A 27,404-nucleotide genomic window follows, 5' to 3' on the forward strand; every position below is an offset into this window, starting at 1 on the left:
TAGTCAACCCACCTCCCACTCTTCTCATGCCACAAGCATCTTTTGCGCAATCCATCACTGATTCCCTAAATACATCCCATTCCTCCCCCACTCCCCTTACTTCCATTGTTCTCACCTTTTTCCATTCTGTACTCAGTCTCTCCTGGTACTTCCTCACACAGGTCTCCTTCCCAAGCTCACTTACTCTCACCACCCTCTTCACCCCAACATTCACTCTTCTTTTCTGAAAACCCATACAAATCTTCACCTTAGCCTCCACAAGATAATGATCAGACATCCCTCCAGTTGCACCTCTCAGCACATTAACATCCAAAAGTCTCTCTTTCGCACGCCTGTCAATTAACACGTAATCCAATAGCGCTCTCTGGCCATCTCTCCTACTTACATAAGTATACTTATGTATATCTCGCTTTTTAAACCAGGTATTCCCAATCATCAGTCCTTTTTCAGCACATAAATCTACAAGCTCTTCACCATTTCCATTTACAACACTGAACACCCCATGTATACCAATTATTCCCTCAACTGCCACATTACTCACCTTTGCATTCAAATCACCCATCACTATAACCCGGTCTCGTGCATCAAAACCACTAACACACTCATTCAGCTGCTCCCAAAACACTTGCCTCTCATGATCTTTCTTCTCATGCCCAGGTGCATATGCACCAATAATCACCCACCTCTCTCCATCAACTTTCAGTTTTACCCATATTAACCGAGAATTTACTTTCTTACACTCTATCACATACTCCCACAACTCCTGTTTCAGGAGTATTGCTACTCCTTCCCTTGCTCTTGTCCTCTCACTAACCCCTGACTTTACTCCCCAGACATTCCCAAACCACTCTTCCCCTTTACCCTTGAGCTTTGTTTCACTCAGAGCCAAAACATCCAGGTTCCTTTCCTCAAACATACTACCTATCTCTCCTTTTTTCACATCTTGGTTACATCCACACACATTTAGGCACCCCACTCTGAGCCTTCGAGGAGGATGAGCACTCCCCGCGTGACTCCTTCTTCTGTTTCCCATTTTAGAAAGTTAATACAAGGAGGGGAGGATTTCTGGCCCCCCGCTCCCGTCCCCTCTAGTCGCTTTCTACGACACGCGAGGAATACGTGGGAAGTATTCTTTCACCCCTATCCCCAGGGATAGTATACATATATATATACATATACACATACACACACATACACATACATACACACATATACACACACACACACATACATATACATACATATGAAAAATGTAAGAAACAATTCAGAAAACTGAAACTTCTAGCTTGAAATGAACGAAAAACTGAATGTCACACAATGGTTCAACCTCTGGCTATGGAAAAAGGAAATGCACAACCCATCCACACAAACGTCAACAGCAGTTCTCATCAATTTAACCACTGTATCAATAAGCTTCAATGTCTAAGCTACATTTTTCTCCAATTTTCACTATTTTCTTGTCACAACACCATGTATGAAAACTATCACTCCAGTAACACAACTATAAACATTTACTTCCCCTTTAAAAAAGTTCTGGGGAAGTCTGTCTCGATACACTGCGGGAAACTCTACCACCTGGCGGGGTTTGTGTTGCAATGGTTCCCGATTCACAAACGTAGTAGCATCACACACTTAATTGCAGCATTCTCCATTATGATGGTTCTTCTCCTGCTGGCCAAATCCTGCTTCAGCAAATGCTTGTTCACTAGACTTCCTCCGTTCTGTAAGGAGCAGTCATGTCCACCACCTGCAAATAGCGCCAAGAGACAAACCAGTTGGCAAGTCCAATGTCAGCTTCGTGCCTCTGTAGCTGACCTATCAATCCATACCAAGATCCGTTTTCTAACTCCTCACCCCAGTTCTCTCCATTAGGTGGCTCCATAAACGTAAGAGTAAAGTTGAGGACTCGAGCGACTGTCTTGACAACTTCAATTTCCATACCGTAGCGGAGCAGCACCGTGCCATTCTCTGCCCGGTGGAAGAAGTTACACGGTGCAAAGTGGAACGTTGACACCTTAAGCACGGTGCCTTGTAGGTCAGACAGTTTGTCAGGGAAGAGGTCTAACTGGCGGGTGAACCTTCAAAACAAAGCAAGGGTAGCGACAACGCAGGGAGGCATAGCTACAACCTAGCTTTTTCATGCATCTTGAATATTGGGAACTACCACCATTTGTTTCATTGCCCTTGTGAGGTCCCTGGCACGCTTTTGGTCAATGAGTTCCAGATCTCGGAGCTTCAGATCAAGTTGCGTGGCTATGAGGTTGTGGTACATGTCCCCAGCACCTACTGCTTCCATGGCTTTCAGCCACTGCACTCTTTCCTCCATCTCGTTAACCAACTCAGTGAAACGATCAGTCTCGGGGTGATCACCCTGATCCTGGACCCTCGTTTCAGGCATAGGATGCTTGTTGACGCCCTCCTTTCCAAATGCAATCAGTTCCTGGCACCTTTCCTTAGACCCAGGACCATACCTGGGAGGTGGGGGAACATAATGCGTATTGGGCTCATACACTTTCATCAACTTGATAGCTTGATGGGAGCGCTTAGTTTGGATATGCGGCCGTGGCGTGCTTATGGTAGAGGATGGTCTGGCATGACGAGGAGTGGTCTGGCTGGGGGCCGCCAAGGCCCTGTGGTGAGGCAAGGAGCTGCCGCTCCCCACCCACCTCTCTATGTATCGCTGGTGTTGCAAGTTGACCGCTGCCTCCTGCAGAAGCTCAGGCGAAAAAAAAATGTATGTCCGCAATTATTCCTGATGAAGGAATTAATCATTCCATATATATATATATATATATATATATATATATATATATATATATATATATATATATATATATATATGGAGACATCACACACCCCTGCCGCAAACATACATTCACTGAGAACCAATCACTTTCCTCTCTTCCTACCCGTACACATGCCTTACATCCTCGATAAAAACTTTTCACTGCTTCTAACAACTTGCCTCCCACACCATATATTCTTAATACCTTCCACAGAGCATCTCTATCAACTCTATCATATGCCTTCTCCAGATCCATAAATGCTACATACAAATCCATTTCCTTTTCTTAGTATTTCTCACATACATTCTTCAAAGCAAACACCTGATCCACACATCCTCTACCACTTCTGAAACCACACTGCTCTTCCCCAATCTGATGCTCTGTACATGCCTTCACCCTCTCAATCAATACCCTCCCATATAATTTGCCAGGAATACTCAACAAACTTATACCTCTGTAATTTGAGCACTCACTCTTATCCCCTTTGCCTTTGTACAATGGCACTATGCACGCATTCCGCCAATCCTCAGGCACCTCACCATGAGTCATACATACATTAAATAACCTTACCAACCAGTCAACAATACAGTCACCCCCTTTTTTAATAAATTCCACTGCAATACCATCCAAACCTGCTGCCTTGCTGGCTTTCATCTTCCGCAAAGCTTTTACTACCTCTTTTCTGTTTACCAACTCATTTTCCCTAACCCTCGCACTTTGCACACCACCTCGACCAAAACACCCTATATCTGCCACTTTATCATCAAACACATTCAACAAACCTTCAAAATACTCACTCCATCTCCTTCTCACATCTCCACTACTTGTTATCACCTCCCCATTTGCGCCCTTCACTGAAGTTCCCATTTGCTCCCTTGTCTTACGCACTTTATTTACCTCCTTCCAGAACATCTTTTTATTCTCCCTAAAATTTAATGATAGGAAGGTGAATGCAAGAGTTTTGGGAAGAGGGGCAAGTATGAAGTCTGTTGGGGATGAGAGAGCTTGGGAAGTGAGTCAGTTGTTGTTCGCTGATGATACAGCGCTGGTGGCTGATTCATGTGAGAAACTGCAGAAGCTGGTGACTGAGTTTGGTAAAGTGTGTGAAAGAAGAAAGTTAAGAGTAAATGTGAATAAGAGCAAGGTTATTAGGTACAGTAGGGTTGAGGGTCAATTCAATTGGGAGGTGAGTTTGAATGGAGAAAAACTGGAGGAAGTGAAGTGTTTTAGATATCTGGGAGTGGATCTGGCAGCGGATGGAACCATGGAAGCGGAAGTGGATCGTAGGGTGGGGGAGGGGGCGAAAATTCTGGGAGCCTTGAAGAATGTGTGGAAGTCGAGAACATTATCTCGGAAAGCAAAAATGGGTATGTTTGAAGGAATAGTGGTTCCAACAATGTTGTATGGTTGCGTGGCGTGGACTATGGATAGAGTTGTGCGCAGGAGGATGGGTGTGCTGGAAATGAGATGTTTGAGGACAATGTGTGGTGTGAGGTGGTTTGATCGAGTAAGTAACGTAAGGGTAAGAGAGATGTGTGGAAATTAAAAAAGCGTGGTTGAGAGAGCAGAAGAGGGTGTTTTGAAATGGTTTGGTCACATGGAGAGAATGAGTGAGGAAAGATTGACCAAGAGGATATATGTGTCGGAGGTGGAGGGAACGAGGAGAAGAGGGAGACCAAATTGGAGGTGGAAAGATGGAGTGAAATAGATTTTGTGTGATCGGGGCCTGAACATGCAGGAGGGTGAAAGGAGGGCAAAGAATAGAGTGGTATACCGGGGTTGACGTGCTGTCAGTGGATTGAATCAAGGTATGTGTATGGGGGTGGGTTGGGCATTTATTTCGTCTGTTTCTTGCACTACCTTCGCAAAACGCGGTGAGACTGCGACACAAGCAAAAAAAAAAAAAATTTTTTTATATTTCTATATAAATTTTATATATATATATATATATATATATATTTTGAAAGACGGATGATACCGTGGTTTAAATTGATTGAAGCTGCGATTGTGTTTGTGTAAATTTTTTTTTTTTTTTTTTTTTTTTTTTTTTTCATACTAGTCGCCTTTTCCCCCCCCCACGCTGTTGAGCATGGTTAGCGTTAGAATCAGAGGATGGGCCTCTGAGGGAATAATATCTCACCTGGCCTCGTTCTCTGTTCCTTCTTGTGGAAAATCAAAAAAAAAAATCGAGAGGGGAGGTATGCCAGCCCCCGCTCCCTCCCCTGTTAGTCGCCTTCTACGTCACGCAGGGAATTAGTGGGAAGTATTCTATATTCCTATCCAGGGATAATAGATTTGGGGAATATAGATTTAACTGTTCCGGTGTTCCAGAGCCAGTGGTGGAACCTTTAGGTGACATTCATTGTTTCATGGCTTTCTAAGCTAGATGTTTAGTGTTAGTTTGGGGGGCGGTCAGAGGGGCTGAGGGTGTGGTGGGTTGGGGGGGGGGGTGAGTTTATGTGGTATTTATGTGTATGTGTGTATGTGTATATGTATATTATATATTTTTATAAATTTGGTGATCTTTATTCACTATAATACGTCTATTGAGTATTATATAAAGCTATATATGGTATGTTCGCTTTTTTCTCCCACAAAAAATAATACTAAACAAATTTTCCCCTCTCTTTACCTTTTTTCTTAACAAATCTTACCCTCTATTTTTACCCATATATAATTCATACCCTCATATCCACCCCTTCTCTCATTACTAATAAATTTCCCTTCCTTATAAAATTAAATCATATCCCTCCTACCTTTACCTTTTCATCTATTTAAATTTCCATAAATTTCTACCCTATTTTAACTTCTATCACTCTCCTTTCCTCTACTCCAATCAATCCCCTTTAATATTTCTAATATCATCATACTCCTACCAAAATCAAAAAAATACCCATCCTATATTAAAACCCACCCCCCAAAATTTTTTTTTTTAAACCACACCCCCTTTTTTTTTTTTTTTTTTCCCCCCCCCCCCCCCCCTTTTTTTTTTTTCCCCCCCCCCTTTATTTTTTTGTTTTTTGTTTTCCCCCCCCCCCCCCCCCCCCCCCCCCCCCCCCCCCCCTTTCCCCCCCCCCCCCCCCCCCCCCCCCCACCCCCCCCCCCCCCCCCCCCCCCCCCCCCCCCCCGGGGGGAGAGAGGTGGGTGATTATTGGTGCATATGCACCTGGGCATGAGAAGAAAGATCATGAGAGGCAAGTGTTTTGGGAGCAGCTGAATGAGTGTGTTAGTGGTTTTGATGCACGAGACGGGGTTATAGTGATAGGTGATTTGAATGCAAAGGTGAGTAATGTGGCAGTTGAGGGAATAATTGGTATACATGGGGTGTTCAGTGTTGTAAATGGAAATGGTGAAGAGCTTGTAGATTTATGTCCTGAAAAAGGACTGATGATTGGGAATACCTGGTTTAAAAAGCGAGATATACATAAGTATACTTATGTAAGTAGGAGAGATGGCCAGAGAGCGTTATTGGATTACGTGTTAATTGACAGGCGTGCGAAAGAGAGACTTTTGGATGTTAATGTGCTGAGAGGTGCAACTGGAGGGATGTCTGATCATTATCTTGTGGAGGCTAAGGTGAAGATTTGTATGGGTTTTCAGAAAAGAAGAGTGAATGTTGGGGTGAAGAGGGTGGTGAGAGTAAGTGAACTTAGGAAGGAGACCTGTGTGAGGAAGTACCAGGAGAGACTGAGTATAGAATGGAAAAAGGTGAGAACAATGGAAATAAGGGGAGTGGGGGAGGAATGGGATGTATTTAGGGAATCAGTGATGGATTGCGCAAAAGATGCTTGTGGCATGAGAAGAGTGGGAGGTGGGTTGATTAGAAAGGGTAGTGAGTGGTGGGATGAAGAAGTAAGAGTATTAGTGAAAGAGAAGAGAGAGGCATTTGGACGATTTTTGCAGGGAAAAAATGGAATTGAGTGGGAGATGTATAAAAGAAAGAGACAGGAGGTCAAGAGAAAGGTGCAAGAGGTGAAAAAAAGGGCAAATGAGAGTTGGGGTGAGAGAGTATCATTAAATTTTAGGGAGAATAAAAAGATGTTCTGGAAGGAGGTAAATAAAGTGCGTAAGACAAGGGAGCAAATGGGAACTTCAGTGAAGGGCGCAAATGGGGAGGTGATAACAAGTAGTGGTGATGTGAGAAGGAGATGGAGTGAGTATTTTGAAGGTTTGTTGAATGTGTTTGATGATAGAGTGGCAGATATAGGGTGTTTTGGTCGAGGTGGTGTGCAAAGTGAGAGGGTTAGGGAAAATGATTTGGTAAACAGAGAAGAGGTAGTGAAAGCTTTGCGGAAGATGAAAGCCGGCAAGACAGCAGGTTTGGATGGTATTGCAGTGGAATTTATTAAAAAAGGGGGTGACTGTGTTGTTGACTGGTTGGTAAGGTTATTTAATGTATGTATGACTCATGGTGAGGTGCCTGAGGATTGGCGGAATGCGTGCATAGTGCCATTGTACAAAGGCAAAGGGGATAAGAGTGAGTGCTCAAATTACAGAGGTATAAGTTTGTTGAGTATTCCTGGTAAATTATATGGGAGGGTATTGATTGAGAGGCTGAAGGCATGTACAGAGCATCAGATTGGGGAAGAGCAGTGTGGTTTCAGAAGTGGTAGAGTATGTGTGGATCAGGTGTTTGCTTTGAAGAATGTATGTGAGAAATACTTAGAAAAGCAGATGGATTTGTATGTAGCATTTATGGATCTGGAGAAGGCATATGATAAGACTTGATAGAGATGCTCTGTGGAAGGTATTAAGAATATATGGTGTGGGAGGAAAGTTGTTAGAAGCAGTGAAAAGTTTTTATCGAAATGTAAGGCATGTGTACGTGTAGGAAGAGAGGAAAGTGATTGGTTCTCAGTGAATGTAGGTTTGCGGCAGGGGTGTGTGATGTCTCCATGGTTGTTTAATTTGTTTATGGATGGGGTTGTTAGGGAGGTAAATGCAAGAGTTTTGGAAAGAGTGGCAAGTATGAAGTCTGTTGGGGATGAGAGAGCTTGGGAAGTGAGTCAGTTGTTGTTCGCTGATGATACAACGCTGGTGGCTGATTCATGTGAGAAACTGCAGAAGCTGGTGACTGAGTTTGGTAAAGTGTGTGGAAGAAGAAATGAGTTTGGTAAAGTGTGTGGAAGAAGAAAGTTAAGAGTAAATGTGAATAAGAGCAAGGTTATTAGGTACAGTAGGGTTGAGGGTCAAGTCAATTGGGAGGTGAGTTTGAATGGAGAAAAACTGGAGGAAGTGAAGTGTTAGATATCTGGGAGTGGATCTGGCAGTGGATGGAACCATGGAAGCGGAAGTGGATCATAGGGTGGGGGAGGGGGCGAAAATTCTGGGGGCCTTGAAGAATGTGTGGAAGTCAAGAACATTATCTCGGAAAGCAAAAATGGGTATGTTTGAAGGAATAGTGGTTCCAACAATGTTGTATGGTTGCGAGGCGTGGGCTATGGATAGAGTTGTGCGCAGGAGGATGGATGTGCTGGAAATGAGATGTTTGAGGACAATGTGTGGTGTGAGGTGGTTTGATCGAGTGAGTAACGTAAGGGTAAGAGAGATGTGTGGAAATAAAAAGAGCGTGGTTGAGAGAGCAGAAGAGGGTGTTTTGAAGTGGTTTGGGCACATGGAGAGAATGAGTGAGGAAAGATTGACCAAGAGGATGTATGTGTCGGAGGTGGAGGGAACGAGGAGAAGAGGGAGACCAAATTGGAGGTGGAAAGATGGAGTGAAAAAGATTTTGTGTGATCGGGGCCTGAACATGCAGGAGGGTGAAAGGAGGGCAAGGAATAGAGTGAATTGGAGCGATGTATACCGGGGTTGACGTGCTGTCAGTGGATTGAATCAAGGCATATGAAGCGTCTGGGGTAAACCATGGAAAGCTGTGTAGGTATGTATATTTGCGTGTGTGGACGTATGTATATACATGTGTATGGGGGGGTTGGGCCATTTCTTTCGTCTGTTTCCTTGCGCTACCTCGCAAACGCGCGAGACAGCGACAAAGTATAAAAAAAAAAATAAAAATATATATATATATATATATATATATATATATATATATATATATATATATATATATATATATATATATATATATATATGGTGATAGGGGAGAAAGAATACTTCCTACGCATTCCTCACATGTCGTAGAAGGCGACTAAAGGGGACGGGAGCGGGGGGCCAGAAACCCTCCCCTCCTTGTATTTTAACTTTCTAAACAGGGAAACAGAAGAAGGAGTCACGCGAGGAGTGCTCATCCTCCTCAAAGGCTCAGATTGGGGTGTCTAAATGTGTGTGGATGTAACGAAGATGAGAAAAAAGGAGAGATAGGTAGTATGTTTGAGGAAAGGAACCTGGATGTTTTGGCTCTGAGTGAAACGAAGCTCAAGGGTAAAGGGGAAGAGTCGTTTGGGAAAGTCTTGGGAGTAAAGTCAGGGGTTAGAGAGAGGACAAGAGCAAGGGAAGGAGTAGCACTACTCCTGAATCAGGAGTTGTGGGAGTATTTGATAGAGTGTAAGAAAGTAAATTCTAGATTGATATGGGTAAAACTGAAAGTTGATGGAGAGAGATGGGTGATTATTGGTGCATATGCACCTGGGCATGAGAAGAAAGATCATGAGAGGCAAGTGTTTTGGGAGTAGCTGAATGAGTGTCTTTGTGGTTTTGATGCACAAGACCGGGTTATAGTGATGGGTGATTTGAATGCAAAGGTGAGTAATGTGGCAGTTGAGGGAATAATTGGTATACATGGAGTGTTCAGTGTTGTAAATGGAAATGGTGAAGAGCTTGTAGATTTATGTGCTGAAAAAGGACTGGTGATTGGGAATACCTGATTTAAAAAGCGAGATATACATAAGTATACGTATGTAAGTAGGAGAGATGGCCAGAGAGCGTTATTGGATTACGTGTTAATTGATAGACGCACGAAAGAGAGACTTTTGGATGTTAATGTGCTGAGAGGTGCAACTGGAGGGATGTCTGATCATTATCTTGTGGAGGGGAAGGTGAAGATTTGTGGGGGTTTTCAGAAAAGAAGAGAGAATGTTGGGGTGAAGAGAGTGGTGAGAGTAAGTGAGCTTGGGAAGGAGACTTGTGTGAGGAAGTACCAGGAGAGACTGAGTACAGAATGGAAAAAGGTGAGAACAAAGGAGGTAAGGGGAGTGGGGGAGGAATGGGATGTATTTAGGGAAGCAGTGATGGCTTGCGCAAAAGATGCTTGTGGCATGAGAAGTGTGGGAGGTGGGTTGATTAGAAGAGGTAGTGAGTGGTGGGATGAAGAAGTAAGATTGTTAGTGAAAGAGAAGAGAGGCATTTGAACGATTTTTGCAGAGAAAAAATGCAAATGAGTGGGAGAGGTATAAAACAAAGAGGCAGGAGGTCAAGAGAAAGGTGCAAGAGGTGAAAAAGAGGGCAAATGAGAGTTGGGGTGAGAGAGTATTATTAAATTTCAGGGAGAATAAAAAGATGTTTTGGAAGGAGGTAAATAAAGTGTGTAAGACAGGGGAGCAAATGGGAACTTCAGTGAAGGGGGCTAATGGGGAGGTGATAACAAGTAGTGGTGATGTGAGAAGGAGATGGAGTGAGTATTTTGAAGGTTTGTTGAATGTGTTTGATGATAGAGTGGCAGATATAGGGTGTCAGATGAAAGCCGGCAAAGCAGCAGGTTTGGATGGTATTGCAGTGGAATTTATTAAAAAAGGGGGTGACTGTATTGTTGACTGGTTGGAAAGGTTATTTAATGTATGTATGATTCATGGTGAGGTGCCTGAGGATTGGCGGAATGCTTGCATAGTGCCATTGTACAAAGGCAAAGGGGATAAGAGTGAGTGCTCAAATTACAGAGGTACAAGTTTGTTGAGTATTCCTGGTAAATTATATGGGAGGGTATTGATTGAGAGGGTGAAGGCGTGTACAGAACATCAGATTGGGGAAGAGCAATGTGGTTTCAGAAGTGGTAGAGGATGTGTGGATCAGGTGTTTGCTTTGAAGAATGTATGTGAGAAATACTTAGAAAAACAAATATATTTGTATGTAGCATTTATGGATCTGGAGAAGGAATATGATAGAGTTGATAGAGATGCTTTGTGGAAGGTTTTAAGAATATATGGTGTGGGAGGCAAGTTATTAGAAGCAGTGAAAAGTTTTTATCGAGGATGTAAGGCATGTGTACGTGTAGGAAGAGAGGAAAGTAATTGGTTCTCAGTGAATGTAGGTTTGCGGCAGGGGTGTGTGATGTCTCCATGGTTGTTTAATTTGTTTATGGATGGGGTTGTTAGGGAGGTGAATGCAAGAGTTTTGGAAAGAGGGGCAAGTATGAAGTCTGTTGGGGATGAGAGAGCTTGGGAAGTGAGTCAGATGTTGTTCGCAGATGATACAGTGCTGGTGGCTGATTCATGTAAGAAATTGCAGAAGCTGGTGACTGAGTTTGGTAAAGTATGTGAAAGAAGAAAGTTAAGAGTAAATGCGAATAAGAGCAAGGTTATTAGGTACAGTAGGGTTGAGGGTCAAGTCAATTGGGAGGTTTGTTTGAATGGAGAAAAACTGGAGGAAGGAAAGTGTTTTAGATATTTTGGAGTGGATCTGGCAGCGGATGGTACCATGGAAGCGGAAGTGAATCATAGGGTGGGGGATGGGGCAAAAATTCTGGGAGCCTTGAAGAATGTTTGGAAGTTGAGAACATTATCTCAGAAAGCAAAAATGGGTATGTTTGAAGAAATAGTCGTTCCAGCAATGTTGTATGGTTGCGAGGCGTGGGCTATGGATAGAGTTGTGTGCAGGAGGGTGGATGTGCTGGAAATGAGATGTTTGAGGACAATATGTGGTGTGAGGTGGTTTGATTGAGTAAGTAATGTAAGGGTGAGTGAGATGTGTGGAAATAAAAAGAGTGTGGTTGAGAGAGCAGAAGAGGGTGTTTTGAAATGGTTTGGTCACATGGAGAGAATGAGTGGGGAAAGATTGACCAAGAGGATATATGTGTCAGAGGTGGAGGGAACGAGGAGAAGTGGGAGACCAAATTGGAGGTGGAAAGATGGAGTGAAAAAGATTTTGAGTGATCGGGGCCTGAACATGCAGGAGGGTGAAAGGCGTGCAAGGAATAGAGTGAATTGGAATGATGTGGTATACCGGGGTCGACATGCTGTCAATGGATTGAACCAGGGCATGGGAAGCGTCTGGGGTAAACCATGCAAAGTGTGTGGGGTCTGGATGTGGAAAGGGAGCTGTGGTTTCGGTGCATTATTACATGACAGCTAGAGACTGAGTGTGAACGAATGGGGCCTTTGGTGTCTTTCCTAGCGCTACCTCGCACACATGAGGGGGAAGGGGTTGTTATTCCATGTGTGGCGAGGTGGTGATGGGAACAAATAAAGGCAGACTATGAATTATGTACATGTGTATATATGTATATGTCTGTGTGTGTATATATATGTGTACATTGAGATGTATAGGTATGTATATTGTGCATGTGTGGACATGTATGTATATACATGTGTATGTGGGCGGGTTGGGCCATTCTTTCGCCTGTTTCCTTGCGCTAATTCGCTAACACGGGAGACAGTGACAAAGCAAAATGAAATATAAATAAAGCAAAAATGGGTATGTTTGAAGGAATAGTGGTTCCAACAATGTTGTATGGTTGCGAGGCGTGGGCTATGGATAGAGTTGTGCGCAGGAGGATGGATGTGCTGGAAATAGAGATGTTTGAGGACAATGTGTGGTGTGAGGTGGTTTATTCGAGTGAGTAACGTAAGGGTAAGAGAGATGTGTGGAAATAAAAAGAGCGTGGTTGAGAGAGCAGAAGAGGGTGTTTTGAAGTGGTTTGGGCACATGGAGAGGATGAGTGAGGAAAGATTGACCAAGAGGATATATGTGTCGGAGGTGGAGGGAGCAAGGAGAAGAGGGAGACCAAATTGGAGGTGGAAAGATGGAGTGAAAAAGATTTTGTGTGATCGGAGCCTGAACATGCAGGAGGGTGAAAGGAGGGCAAGGAATAGAGTGAATTGGAGCGATGTGGTATACCGGGGTTGACGTGCTGTCAGTGGATTGAATCAAGGCATGTGAAGCGTCTGGGGTAAACCATGGAAAGCTGTGTAGGTATGTATATTTGCGTGTGTGGACGTATGTATATACATGTGTATGGGGGGGGTTGGGCCATTTCTTTCGTCTGTTTCCTTGCGCTACCTCGCAAACGCGGGAGACAGCGACAAAGTATTAAAAAAAAAATATATATATATATATATATATATATATATATATATATATATATATATATATATATATATATATATATATATATATATATCCCATCCCATTTTAGAAAGTTAGTACAAGGAGGGGAGGATTTCTGGCCCCCCGCTCCCGTCCCCTCTAGTCGCTTTCTACGACACGCGAGGAATACGTGGGAAGTATTCTTTCACTCCTATCCCCAGGGATAAGATTGGGGAAGAGCAGTGTGGTTTCAGAAGTGGTAGAGGATGTGTGGATCAGGTGTTTTCTTTGAAGAATGTATGTGAGAAATACTTAGAAAAGCAAATGGATTTGTATGTAGCATTTATGGATCTGGAGAAGGCATATGATAGAGTTGATAGAGATGCTCTGTGGAAGGTATTAAGAATATATGGTGTGGGAGGAAAGTTGTTAGAAGCAGTGAAAAGTTTTTATCGAGAATGTAAGGCATGTGTACGTGTAGGAAGAGAGGAAAGTGATTGGTTCTCAGTGAATGTAGGTTTGCGGCAGGGGTGTGTGATGTCTCCATGGTTGTTTAATTTGTTTATGGATGGGGTTGTTAGGGAGGTAAATGCAAGAGTTTTGGAAAGAGGGGCAAGTATGAAGTCTGTTGGGGATGAGAGAGCTTGGGAAGTGAGTCAGTTGTTGTTCGCTGATGATACAGCGCTGGTGGCTGATTCATGTGAGAAACTGCAGAAGCTGGTGACTGAGTTTGGTAAAGTGTGTGGAAGAAGAAAGTTAAGAGTAAATGTGAATAAGAGCAAGGTTATTAGGTACAGTAGGGTTGAGGGTCAAGTCAGTTGGGAGGTGAGTTTGAATGGAGAAAAACTGGAGGAAGTGAAGTGTTTTAGATATCTGGGAGTGGATCTGGCAGCGGATGGAACCATGGAAGCGGAAGTGGATCATAGGGTGGGGGAGGGGGCGAAAATTCTGGGGGCCTTGAAGAATGTGTGGAAGTCGAGAACATTATCTCGGAAAGCAAAAATGGGTATGTTTGAAGGAATAGTGGTTCCAACAATGTTGTATGGTTGCGAGGCGTGGGCTATGGATAGAGTTGTGCGCAGGAGGATGGATGTGCTGGAAATGAGATGTTTGAGGACAATGTGTGGTGTGAGGTGGTTTGATCGAGTGAGTAACGTAAGGGTAAGAGAGATGTGTGGAAATAAAAAGAGCGTGGTTGAGAGAGCAGAAGAGGGTGTTTTGAAGTGGTTTGGGCACATGGAGAGGATGAGTGAGGAAAGATTGACCAAGAGGATATATGTGTCGGAGGTGGAGGGAGCAAGGAGAAGAGGGAGACCAAATTGGAGGTGGAAAGATGGAGTGAAAAAGATTTTGTGTGATCGGGGCCTGAACATGCAGGAGGGTGAAAGGAGGGCAAGGAATAGAGTGAATTGGAGCGATGTGGTATACCGGGGTTGACGTGCTGTCAGTGGATTGAATCAATGCATGTGAAGCGTCTGGGGTAAACCATGGAAAGCTGTGTAGGTATGTATATTTGCGTGTGTGGACGTATGTATATACATGTGTATGGGGGGGGTTGGGCCATTTCTTTCATCTGTTTCCTTGCGCTACCTCGCAAACGCGGGAGACAGCGACAAAGTATAAAAAAAAAAAAAAAAAAAAGACGTCTGAATGCAAGACCGATTTCGACGGTGAAGGCCTGCACTGTGGCTGAGAGATTGACTTGAGGAGGCAGAAGTGATATTGTGACAGTGATTGTGTCAGCGTCGCCTCGCCGCAGTGTATCGAGACAGACTTCCCCAGAACTTTTAAAGGGGAAGTAAATGTTTATAGTTGTGTTACTGGAGTGATAGTTTTCATGCATGGTGTTTTTGACAAGAAAATAGTGAAGTTGGAGAAAAGTGTAGCTTGGACATTGAAGCTTATTGATACAGTGGTGGAATTGATGAGAACTGCTATTGACGTTTGTGTGAATAAATTGTACATTTCCTTTTCCATAGCCAGAGGTTGAACCATTATGTGACATTCATTTTTTCATTCATTTCAAGCTAGAAGTTTCAGTTTTCTAAATTGTTTCTTACATTTTTCATATGTATATATATGTATGTGTGTGTGTGTGTATATGTGCGTATGTATGTGTATGTGTGTATGTGTATATGTATATATATATGTATATTATCCCTGGGGATAGGGATGAAAGAATACTTCCCACGTATTCCTCGCGTGTCGTAGAAAGCGACTAGAGGGGACAGGAGCGGGGGGCCGGAAATCCTCCCCTCCTTGTATTAACTTTCTAAAATGGGAAACAGAAGAAGGAGTCACGCGGGGAGTGATCATCCTCCTCGAAGGCTCAGAGTGGGGTGCCTAAATGTGTGTGGATGTAACCAAGATGTGAAAAAAGGAGAGATAGGTAGTATGTTTGAGGAAAGGAACCTGGATGTTTTGGCTCTGAGTGAAACGAAGCTCAAGGGTAAAGGGGAAGAGTGGTTTGGAAATGTCTGGGGAGTGAAGTCAGGGGTTAGTGAGAGGACAAGAGCAAGGGAAGGAGTAGCAATACTCCTGAAACAGGAGTTGTGGGAGTATGTGATAGAATGTAAGAAAGTAAATTCTCGATTAATATGGGTAAAATTGAAAGTTGATGGAGAGAGGTGGGTGATTATTGGTGCATATGCACCTGGGCATGAGAAGAAAGATCATGAGAGGCAAGTGTTTTGGGAGCAGCTGAATGAGTGTGTTAGCGGTTTTGATGCACGAGACCGGGTTATAGTGATGGGTGATTTGAATGCAAAGGTGAGTAATGTGGCAGTTGAGGGAATAATTGGTATGCATGGGGTGTTCAGTGTTGTAAATGGAAATGGTGAAGAGCTTGTAGATTTATGTGCTGAAAAAGGACTGATGATTGGGAATACCTGGTTTAAAAAGCGAGATATACATAAGTATACTTATGTAAGTAGGAGAGATGGCCAGAGAGCGTTATTGGATTACGTGTTAATTGACAGGCGTGCGAAAGAGAGACTTTTGGATGTTAATGTGCTGAGAGGTGCAACTGGAGGGATGTCTGATCATTATCTTGTGGAGGCTAAGGTGAAAATTAGTATGGGTTTTCAGAAAAGAGGAGTGAATGTTGGGGTGAAGAAGGTGGTGAGAGTGAGTGAGCTTGGGAAGGAGACCTATGTGGGGAAGTACCAGGAGAGACTGTGTACAGAATGGAAAAAGGTGAGAACAATGGAAGTAAGGGGAGTGGGGGAGGAATGGGATGTATTTAGGGAATCAGTGATGGATTGCACAAAAGATGCTTGTGGCATGAGAAGAGTGGGAGGTGGGCTGTTTAGAAAGGGTAGTGAGTGGTGGGATGAACAAGTAAGAGTATTAGTGAAAGAGAAGAGAGAGGCATTTGGACGATTTGTGCAGGGAAAAAATGCAATTGAGTGGGAGAAGTATAAAAGAAAGAGACAGGAGGTCAAGAGAAAGGTGCAAGAGGTGAAAAAAAGGGCAAATGAGAGTTGGGGTGAGAGACTATCAGTAAATTTTAGGGAGAATAAAAAGATGTTCTGGAAGGAGGTAAATAGGGTGCGTAAGACAAGGGAGCAAATGGGAACTTCAGTGAAGGGCGTAAATGGGGAGGTGATAACAAGTAGCGGTGATGTGAGAAGGAGATGGAATGAGTATTTTGAAGGTTTGTTGAATGTGTCTGATGACAGAGTGGCAGATATAGGGTGTTTTGGTCGAGGTGGTGTGCAAAGTGAGAGGGTTAGGGAAAATGATTTGGTAAACAGAGAAGAGGTAGTAAAAGCTTTGCGGAAGATGAAAGCCGGCAAGGCAGCAGGTTTGGATGGTATTGCAGTGGAATTTATTAAAAAGGGGGGTGACTGTATTGTTGACTGGTTGGTAAGGTTATTTAATGTATGTATGACTCATGGTGAGGTGCCTGAGGATTGGCGGAATGCGTACATAGTGCCATTGTACAAAGGCAAAGGGGATAAGAGTGAGTGCTCAAATTACAGAGGTATAAGTTTGTTGAGTATTCCTGGTAAATTATATGGGAGGGTATTGATTGAGAGGGTGAAGGCATGTACAGAGCATCAGATTGGGGAAGAGCAGTGCGGTTTCAGAAGTGGTAGAGGATGTGTGGATCAGGTGTTTGCTTTGAAGAATGTATGTGAGAAATACTTAGAAAAGCAAATGGATTTGTATGTAGCATTTATGGATCTGGAGAAGGCATATGATAGAGTTGATAGAGATGCTCTGTGGAAGGTATTAAGAATATATGGTGTGGGAGGAAAGTTGTTAGAAGCAGTGAAAAGTTTTTATCGAGGATGTAAGGCATGTGTACGTGTAGGAAGAGAGGAAAGTGATTGGTTCTCAGTGAATGTAGGTTTGCGGCAGGGGTGTGTGATGTCTCCATGGTTGTTTAATTTGTTTATGGATGGGGTTGTTAGGGAGGTAAATGCAAGAGTCCTGGAAAGAGGGGCAAGTATGAAGTCTGTTGGGGATGAGAGAGCTTGGGAAGTGAGTCAGTTGTTGTTCGCTGATGATACAGCGCTGGTGGCTGATTCATGTGAGAAACTGCAGAAGCTGGTGACTGAGTTTGGTAAAGTGTGTGGAAGAAGAAAGTTAAGAGTAAATGTGAATAAGAGCAAGGTTATTAGGTACAGTAGGGGTGAGGGTCAAGTCAATTGGGAGGTGAGTTTGAATGGAGAAAAACTGGAGGAAGTGAAGTGTTTTAGATATCTGGGAGTGGATCTGTCAGCGGATGGAACCATGGAAGCGGAAGTGGATCATAGGGTGGGGGAGGGGGCGAAAATTTTGGGAGCCTTGAAAAATGTGTGGAAGTCGAGAACATTATCTCGGAAAGCAAAAATGGGTATGTTTGAAGGAATAGTGGTTCCAACAATGTTGTATGGTTGCGAGGCGTGGGCTATGGATAGAGATGTGCGCAGGAGGATGGATGTGCTGGAAATGAGATGTTTGAGGACAATGTGTGGTGTGAGGTGGTTTGATCGAGTAAGTAACGTAAGGGTAAGAGAGATGTGTGGAAATAAAAAGAGCGTGGTTGAGGAGCAGAAGAGGGTGTTTTGAAATGGTTTGGGCACATGGAGAGAATGAGTGAGGAAAGATTGACCAAGAGGATATATGTGTCGGAGGTGGAGGGAACGAGGAGAAGAGGGAGACCAAATTGGAGGTGGAAAGATGGAGTGAAAAAGATTTTGTGTGATCGGGGCCTGAACATGCAGGAGGGTGAAAGGAGGGCAAGGAATAGAGTGAATTGGAGCGATGTGGTATACAGGGGTTGACGTGCTGTCAGTGGATTGAATCAAGGCATGTGAAGCGTCTGGGGTAAACCATGGAAGGCTGTGTAGGTATGTATATTTGCGTGTGTGGACGTATGTACATGTGTATGGGGGGGGGGTTGGGCCATTTCTTTCGTCTGTTTCCTTGCGCTACCTCGCAAATGCGGGAGGCAGCGACAAAGTATGAAGAAAAAAAAAAAAAAAAATATATATATATATATATATATATATATATATATATATCTAGGAAAGCAAAAATGGGTATGTTTGAAGGAATAGTGGTTCCAACAATGTTGTATGGTTGCGAGGCGTGGACTATGGATAGAGTTGTGCGCAGGAGGATGGATGTGCTGGAAATGAGATGTTTGAGGACAATGTGCGGTGTGAGGTGGTTTGATTGAGTAAGTAACGTAAGGGTAAGAGAGATGTGTGGAAATAAAAAGAGCGTGGTTGAGAGAGCAGAAGAGGGTGTTTTGAAATGGTTTGGTCACATGGAGAGAATGAGTGAGGAAAGATTGACCAAGAGGATATATGTGTCGGAGGTGGAGGGAACGAGGAGAAGAGGGAGACCAAATTGGAGGTGGAAAGATGGAGTGAAAAAGATTTTGTGTGATTGGGGCCTGAACATGCAGGAGGGTGAAAGGAGGGCAAGGAATAGAGTGAATTGGAGCGATGTGGTATACCTGGGTTGACGTGCTGTCAGTGGATTGAATCAAGGCATGTGAAGCGTCTGGGGTAAACCATGGAAAGCTGTGTAGGTATGTATATTTGCGTGTGTGGACGTATGTATATACATGTGTATGGGGGTGGGTTGGGCCATTTCTTTCGTCTGTCTCCTTGCGCTACCTCGCAAACGCGGGAGACCGGCAAAAAAAAAAAAAAAAATATATATATATATATATATATATATATCTTTTTTTCCTGGGGATAGGGGACAAAGAATACTTCCCACGTATTCCCTGCGTGTCGTAAAAGGCGACTAAAAGGGGAGGGAGCGGGGGGCTGGAAATCCTCCCCTCTCGTTTTTTTTTTTTTTTTTAATTTTCCAAAAGAAGGAACAGAGAATTGTGCCAGGTGAGGGTATTCCCTCAAAGGCCCAGTCCTCTGTTCTTAACGCTACCTCGCTAATGCGGGAAATGGCGAACAGTTTGAAAGAAAGATATATATATATATATATATATATATATATATATATATATATATATATTTTTTAATTTTCCAAAAGAAGGAACAGAGAAGGGGGCCAGGTGAGGATATTCCCTCAAAGTCCCAGTTCTCTGTTCTTAACGCTACCTCGCTATCGCGGGAAATAGCGAATAGTATGAAAACAAATATATATATATATATATATATATATATATATATATATATATATATATATATATATATATATATATATGGTCGAGGTGGTGTGCAAAGTGAGAGGGTTAGGGAAAATGATTTGGTAAACAGAGAAGAGGTAGTAAAAGCTTTGCGGAAGATGAAAGCCGGCAAGGCAGCAGGTTTGGATGGTATTGCAGTGGAATTTATTAAAAAAGGGGGTGACTGTATTGTTGACTGGTTGGTAAGGTTATTTAATGTATGTATGACTCATGGTGAGGTGCCTGAGGATTGGCGGAATGCGTGCATAGTGCCATTGTACAAAGGCAAAGGGGATAAGAGTGAGTGCTCAAATTACAGAGGTATAAGTTTGTTGAGTATTCCTGGTAAATTATATGGGAGGGTATTGATTGAGAGGGTGAAGGCATGTACAGAGCATCAGATTGGGGAAGAGCAGTGTGGTTTCAGAAGTGGTAGAGGATGTGTGGATCAGGTGTTTGCTTTGAAGAATGTATGTGAGAAATACTTAGAAAAGCAAATGGATTTGTATGTAGCATTTATGGATCTGGAGAAGGCATATGATAGAGTTGATAGAGATGCTCTGTGGAAGGTATTAAGAATATATGGTGTGGGAGGAAAGTTGTTAGAAGCAGTGAAAAGTTTTTATCGAGGATGTAAGGCATGTGTACGTGTAGGAAGAGAGGAAAGTGATTGGTTCTCAGTGAATGTAGGTTTGCGGCAGGGGTGTGTGATGTCTCCATGGTTGTTTAATTTGTTTATGGATGGGGTTGTTAGGGAGGTAAATGCAAGAGTTCTGGAAAGAGGGGCAAGTATGAAGTCTGTTGGGGATGAGAGAGCTTGGGAAGTGAGTCAGTTGTTGTTCGCTGATGATACAGCGCTGGTGGCTGATTCATGTGAGAAACTGCAGAAGCTGGTGACTGAGTTTGGAAAAGTGTGTGGAAGAAGAAAGTTAAGAGTAAATGTGAATAAGAGCAAGGTTATTAGGTACAGTAGGGTGAGGGTCAAGTCATTTGGGAGGTGAGTTTGAATGGAGAAAAACTGGAGGAAGTGAAGTGTTTCAGATATCTGGGAGTGGATCTGGCAGCGGATGGAACCATGGAAGCGGAAGTGGATCATAGGGTGGGGGAGGGGGCGAAAATCTTGGGAGCCTTGAAGAATGTGTGGAAGTCGAGAACATTATCTCGGAAAGCAAAAATGGGTATGTTTGAAGGAATAGTGGTTCCAACAATGTTGTATGGTTGCGAGGCGTGGGCTATGGATAGAGTTGTGCGCAGGAGGATGGATGTGCTGGAAATGAGATGTTTGAGGACAATGTGTGGTGTGAGGTGGTTTGATCGAGTAAGTAACGTAAGGGTAAGAGAGATGTGTGGAAATAAAAAGAGCGTGGTTGAGAGAGCAGAAGAGGGTGTTTTGAAATGGTTTGGGCACATGGAGAGATGAGTGAGGAAAGATTGACCAAGAGGATATATGTGTCGAGGTGGAGGGAACGAGGAGAAGATGGAGACCAAATTGGAGGTGGAAAGATGGAGTGAAAAAGATTTTGTGTGATCGGGGCCTGAACATGCAGGAGGGTGAAAGGAGGGCAAGGAATAGAGTGAATTGGAGCGATGTGGTATACCGGGGTTGACGTGCTGTCAGTGGATTGAAGCAGGGCATGTGAAGCGTCTGGGGTAAACCATGGAAAGCTGTGTAGGTATGTTTATTTGCGTGTGTGGACGTATGTATACATGTGTATGGGGGGGGGGTTGGGCCATTTCTTTCGTCTGTTTCCTTGCGCTACCTCGCAAACGCGGGAGACAGCGACAAAGTATAATAAAAAAAAAATAAAAAATATATATATATATATATATATATATATATATATATATATATATATATATATATATATATATAATAAAAATGTGTATATTATTAATATTATCACTCATATATCATCTTTATTAATCTTTCCTCACTCATTCTCTCCATGTAACGAAACCATTTCAAAACACCCTCTTCTGCTCTCTCAACCATACTCTTTTTATTACCACACATCTCTCTTACCCTTTCATTACTTACTCGATCAAACCACCTCACACCACATATTGTCCTCAGACATCTCATTTCCAACACATCCACCCTCCTCTGCACAACCTTATCTATAGCCCACGCCTCAAAACCATATAACATTATTAGAACCACTATTCCTTCAGACTTACCCTTTTTGCTTTCCGAGATAATATTCTTGCCTTCCACACATTCTTCAATGCTCCCAGAACTTTCGCCCCCTCCCCCTCCCTGTGACTCACTTCCACTTTCATGGTTGCATCTGCTGCCAAATCCACTCCCAGATATCTAAAACACTTCATTTCCTCCAGTTTTTCTCCATTCACACTTACCTCCCAATTAACTTGTACCTCAACCTACTGTACCTAATAGCCTTGTTCTTATTCACATTTACTCAACTTTCTTCTGTCACACACTTTACCAAACTCAGTTACCAACTTCTGCAGTTTCTCACTTGAATCAGCCACCAGCACTGTATCATCAGCGAACAACAACTGACTCATTTCCCAAGCCCTCTCATCCACAACAGACTGCATACTTGTCCATCTCACCAAAACTCTTGCATTCACCTCCCTAACAACCCCATTCATAAACAAATTAAACATCCATGGAGACATCACACACTCCTGCTGCAAACCGACATTCACTGAGAACCAATTGCTTTCCTCCCTTCCTACACGTACATATGCCTTACATCCTTGATAAAAACTTTTGACTGCTTCAAGCAACTTGCTTCACACACCATATACGCTTGATACCTTCCACAGAGCATCTCTGTCATATGCCTTCTCCAGATCCATAAATGCTACATACAAATCCATTTGCTTTTCTAAGTATTTCTCACGTACATTCTTCAAAGCAAACACCTGATCCACACATCCTCTACCACTTCTGAAACCACACTGCTCTTCCCCAATCTGATGCTCAGTACATGCCTTCACACTCAATCAATACCCTCCCACATAATTTTCCAGGAATACTCAACAAACTTATACCTCTGTAATTTGAACAGTCACATCTATCCTCCTTGCCTTTGTACAATGGCACTATGCTTGCATTTCGCCAATCCTCCGGCACTTCTCCTTGAGCCATACATGCATTGAATATCTTCACCAACCAGTCAATAGCACAGTCACCCCCTTTTTTTTAAGAAATTCTACTGCAATACCATCCAAACCTTCTGTCTTGCCGGCTTTCATATTCCGCAAAGCGTTAACTACCTCTTCTCTGTTTACCAAATCATTCTCCCAAACCCTCTCACTTAGCACACCATCTCGACCAAAACACTCTATATCTGCCACTCTATTATCTAACACATTCAAGAAACCTTCAACATACTCACTCCATCTCCTTCTCACATCACCTTTACTTCTCATTACCTCCCCATTAGCCCCTATCACCGATGTTCCCGTTTGTTCTCTTGTCTTCGCACTTTATTTACCTCTTTCCAAAACATCTTTTTATTATTTGATTTTTTTTATTATACTTTGTCACTGTCTCCCGCGTTAGCGAGGTAGCACAAGGAAATTGACGAAAGAATTGCTCAACCCACCCACATACACATGCATATGCATACCCATCCACACACACACACACTTACATACCGATACATTTTACTGTATACATATATATACATACACAGTCATATACATATATACACATGTAAATAATTCATACTTGCTGCCTTCCTTCATTCCCGTCACCACCCTGCCACACATGAAATGACAACACCCTCCCCTGCATGCATGCAAGGTAGTGCTAGGAAAGGACAACAAAGGCCACATTCTTTCATACTTAGTCTCTAGCTGTCATGTATAATGCACCGAAACCACAGCTCCCTTTCCACATCCATGCCCCACAGAACCTACCATGGTTTACCCCAGACGCTTCACATGCCCTGGTTCAATTCATTGACAGCATGTTGACATTGGTACACCACATCATTCCAATTCACTCTATTCCTTACACGCCTTTCACCCTCCTACATGTTCAGGCCCCGATTGCACAAAATCTTTTTTGCTCCATCCTTCCACCTCCAATTTGGTCTCCCACTTCTCTTCGTTCCCTCCACCTCTGACACATATATCCTTTTTGTCAATCTTTCCTCACTCATTCTCTCCATGTGACCATAACATTTCAAAACACCCTCTTCTGCTCTCAACCACGCACTTTTTATTACCATGCATCTCTTTTACACTATTATTACTTACTCGATCAAACCACCTCACACCACATAGTGTCCTCAAACATCTCATTTTCAACACATCCACCCTCCTCTGCACAACTGTATCTATAGCCCATGCCTCGCAACCATATAACATTGTTGGAACAACTATTCCTTCAAACATACCCATTTTTGCTTTCTGAGATGATGTTCTCACCTTCCACACATTTTTCAGTCCTCCCAGAACGTTCTCCCCCTCCTCCACCCTGTGAATCACTTCTGCTTCCATGGTTCCATCTGCTGCCAAATCCACTCATAGATATCTAAAACACTTCACCTCCTCCAGTTTTTCTCCATTCAAACTTACCTCCCAATGGACTTGTCCCTCAACCCTACTGTACCTAATAACCTTGCTTTTATTCACATTTACTCTCAGCTTTCTTCTCTCACACACTTTACCAAACTCAGTCACCAGCTTCTGCCGTTTCTCACCCGAATCAGCCACCAGTGCTGTATCATCAGCGAACACTAACTGACTCACTTCCCAAGCCCTCTCATCCACAACAGACTGCATGCTTACCCGTCTCTCCAAAACTCTTGCATTCACCTCCCTAACAAACCCATCCATAAACAAATGAAATAACCATGGAGACATCATGCACCCCTGCATCAACATTCACTGAGAAACAATCACTTTCCTCTCTTCCTACTCGTACACATGCCTTACATCCTCGATAAAAACTTTTCACTTCTTCCAACAACTTGCCTCCCACCCTATATATTGTTAATACCTTCCAAAGAGCATCTCTATCAACTCTTATCATTTGCCTTCTCCAGATCCATAAATGCTACATACAGATCCATTTGCTTTTCTAAGTATTTCTCACATACGTTCTTCAAAGCAAACACCTGATCCACACACCCTCTACCACTTATGAAACCACACTGCTCTTCCCCAATCTGATGCTCTGTACATGTTTTCACCCTCTCGATCAATACCCTCCCATAAAGTTTCCCAGGAATACTCAACAGACTTATATCTCTGTAATTTGAGCACTCACCTTTATCCCCTTCGCCTTTGTACTATGGCACTATGCATGCATTCCGCCAATCCCCAGGCACCTCACCATGAGTCATCCATACACTAAATATCCTTACCAACCAGTCAACAACACAGTCACCCCCTTTTTTAATAGATTGTACTGAAATGCCATCCAAACCAGCTGCCTTGCCAGCTTTCATCTTGTGTAAAGCTTTTACTACCTCTGGTCTGTTTACCAGATCATTCCCTCTAACCCTCTCACTTTGCACTCCACCTCGACCAAAACACCCTATATCTGCCACTCTATCATCTAACACATTTACCAAACCTTCAAAATATTCACTCCATCTCCTTCCCTCAGCACCACTACTTGTTATTACCTCCCCCCTTAGCCCCCTTCACTGATGTTCCCATTTGTTGTTTTACGCATTTTATTTACCTCCTTCCAAAACATCTTTTTATTCTCCCTAAAATTTAATGATACTCTCTCAGCCTAACTCTCATTTGCCCTGTTTTTCACCTCTTGAACCTTTCTCTTGACCTCCTGCCTCTTTCTTTTATACATCTCCCAGTCATTTGCACTGTTTCTCTTCAAAAATCGTCCAAATACCTCTCTCTTCTCTTTCACAAATAATCTTACTTCTTCATCCCACCACTCACTACCCTTTCTAATCTACCCACCTTCCACGCTTCTCATGTCACAAGTATCTTTTGCGCAAGCCATCACTGCTTCCCTAAATACACCCCATTCCTCCCCCACTCCCCTTACGTCCTTTGCTCTGACCTTTTTCCATTCTGCACTCAGTCTCCTGGTACTTCCTCACACAAGTCTCCTTCCCAAGCTCACTTATTCTCATCACTCTCTTCACCCCAACATTCTCTCCTCTTTTCTGAAAACCTCTACAAATCTTCACCTTCATCTCTACAAGGTAATGATCAGACATCCCTCCAGTTGCACCTCTCAGCACATTAACATTCAAAAGTCTCTCTTTCATGCACCTATCAAGTAACACGTAATCCAATAATGCTCTCTGGCCATTTCTCCTACTTACATACGTATACTTATGTATATCTCTCTTTTTAATCCAGGTATTCCCAATCACTAGTCCTTTTTCAGCACAAATTTACAAGCTCTTCCCCATTTCCATTTACAACACTGAACACCCCATGTACACCAATTTTTTCCTCAACTGCCACTTTACTCACCTTTGCATTCAAATCACCCATCACTATAACCCGGTCTCATGCATCAAAACTACTAACACACTCACTTAGCTGCTCCCAAAACCCTTGCCTCTCATGATCTTTCTTCTCATGCCCAGGTGCATAGGCAGCAATAATCACCCATCTCTCTTCATCCACTTTCAGTTTTACTCATATTAATCTAGAGTTTACTTTCTTACACTCAATCACATACTCCCATCACTCCTCTTTCAGAAGTAGTGTTACTCCTTCCCTTGCTCTTGTCCTCTCACCACCCTCTGAATTTACTCCCAAAACATCCCCAAACTACTCTTCCCCTTTACCCTTGAGCTTCATTTCACTCAGAGGCAAAACATCCAGGTTCTTTTCCTCAAACATGCTACCTATCTCTCGTTTTTTTCTCATCTTGGTTACATCCACACACATTTAGACACCCCAATCTAAGCCTTCGAGGAGCACTCCCCGCGTGACTCCTTCTGTTTCCCCTTTTATAATTTAATGAGTTGTGATAAACGCTGAATGGGAATTGGAGGAAGGAGAGTTTTTCCAAGTAAGTCTGTTCCTTTCCCTGTATACATTTATTAGGAAGATGTATCATGAACAACATTTTTTTGGGGATGCTTGAATGCAAGGTATTGCTAGCAAACAAACGAAGTTTGGCCCATCCATTCATATACACATGTTATTAATTTTTTATACTTTGTTGCTGTCTCCTGCGTCAGAGAGGTAGCACAAGGAAACAGAGGAAAGAATGGCCCAACCCACCTGTACACAAATTTGTACACATAAACGCCCACACATGCACATATATATGCTTATACATTTCAACGTATACATACATATACATACATAGACATATACATATATACACATGTACATATTCATACTTGCTGCCTTCATACATTCCTGTCTGCACCCCGCTACACATGAAATGGCACCCCCTCCCTCCGCACGCGTGCGAGGTAGCACTAGGAAAAGACTACAAAGGCCACATTCGTTCACATTCAGTCTCAGTCATGTAATGCACCAAAACCACAACTCCCTTTCCACATCCAGGCCCCACAAAACTTTCCATGGTCTACCCCAGACGCTTCACATTCTCTAGTTCAATCCATTGATAGCACTTCGACCCTGGTATACCACATCGATCCAATTCACTCTATTCCTTGCAAGCCTTTCACCCTCCTGCATGTTCAGACCCCGATCTCTCAAAATCTTTTCCACTCCATCCTTCCACCTACAGTTTGATCTCCCACTTCTTGTTCCCGCCACCTCTGACACATATATCATCTTTGTTTATCTTTCCTCACTCATTCTCTTTATGTGACCAAACCATTTCAATCCACCCTCTTCTGCTC

General features: G+C 43.0%; 2 protein-coding genes across 4 annotated transcripts in view; one reads left to right on the plus strand and one right to left on the minus strand.

The window, feature by feature from the left end:
• The window catches only part of Sce (E3 ubiquitin-protein ligase Sce), an 85,923-nt gene that overhangs the window by 42,021 nt on the left and 16,498 nt on the right, over positions 1–27,404 (plus strand). The window lies entirely within an intron of this gene.
• Positions 1,948–2,728, minus strand: LOC139750145 (UPF0193 protein EVG1-like; the record flags this gene model as incomplete). Its single annotated transcript, XM_071664472.1, has 1 exon — positions 1,948–2,728. A coding segment is annotated over one exon (591 nt), but the record flags the coding sequence as incomplete, so codon positions are not given.

The sequence above is a fragment of the Panulirus ornatus genome, chromosome 9, assembly GCF_036320965.1.
Source record: "Panulirus ornatus isolate Po-2019 chromosome 9, ASM3632096v1, whole genome shotgun sequence".
In the NCBI taxonomy this organism is placed as follows: Eukaryota; Metazoa; Arthropoda; class Malacostraca; order Decapoda; family Palinuridae; genus Panulirus; species Panulirus ornatus.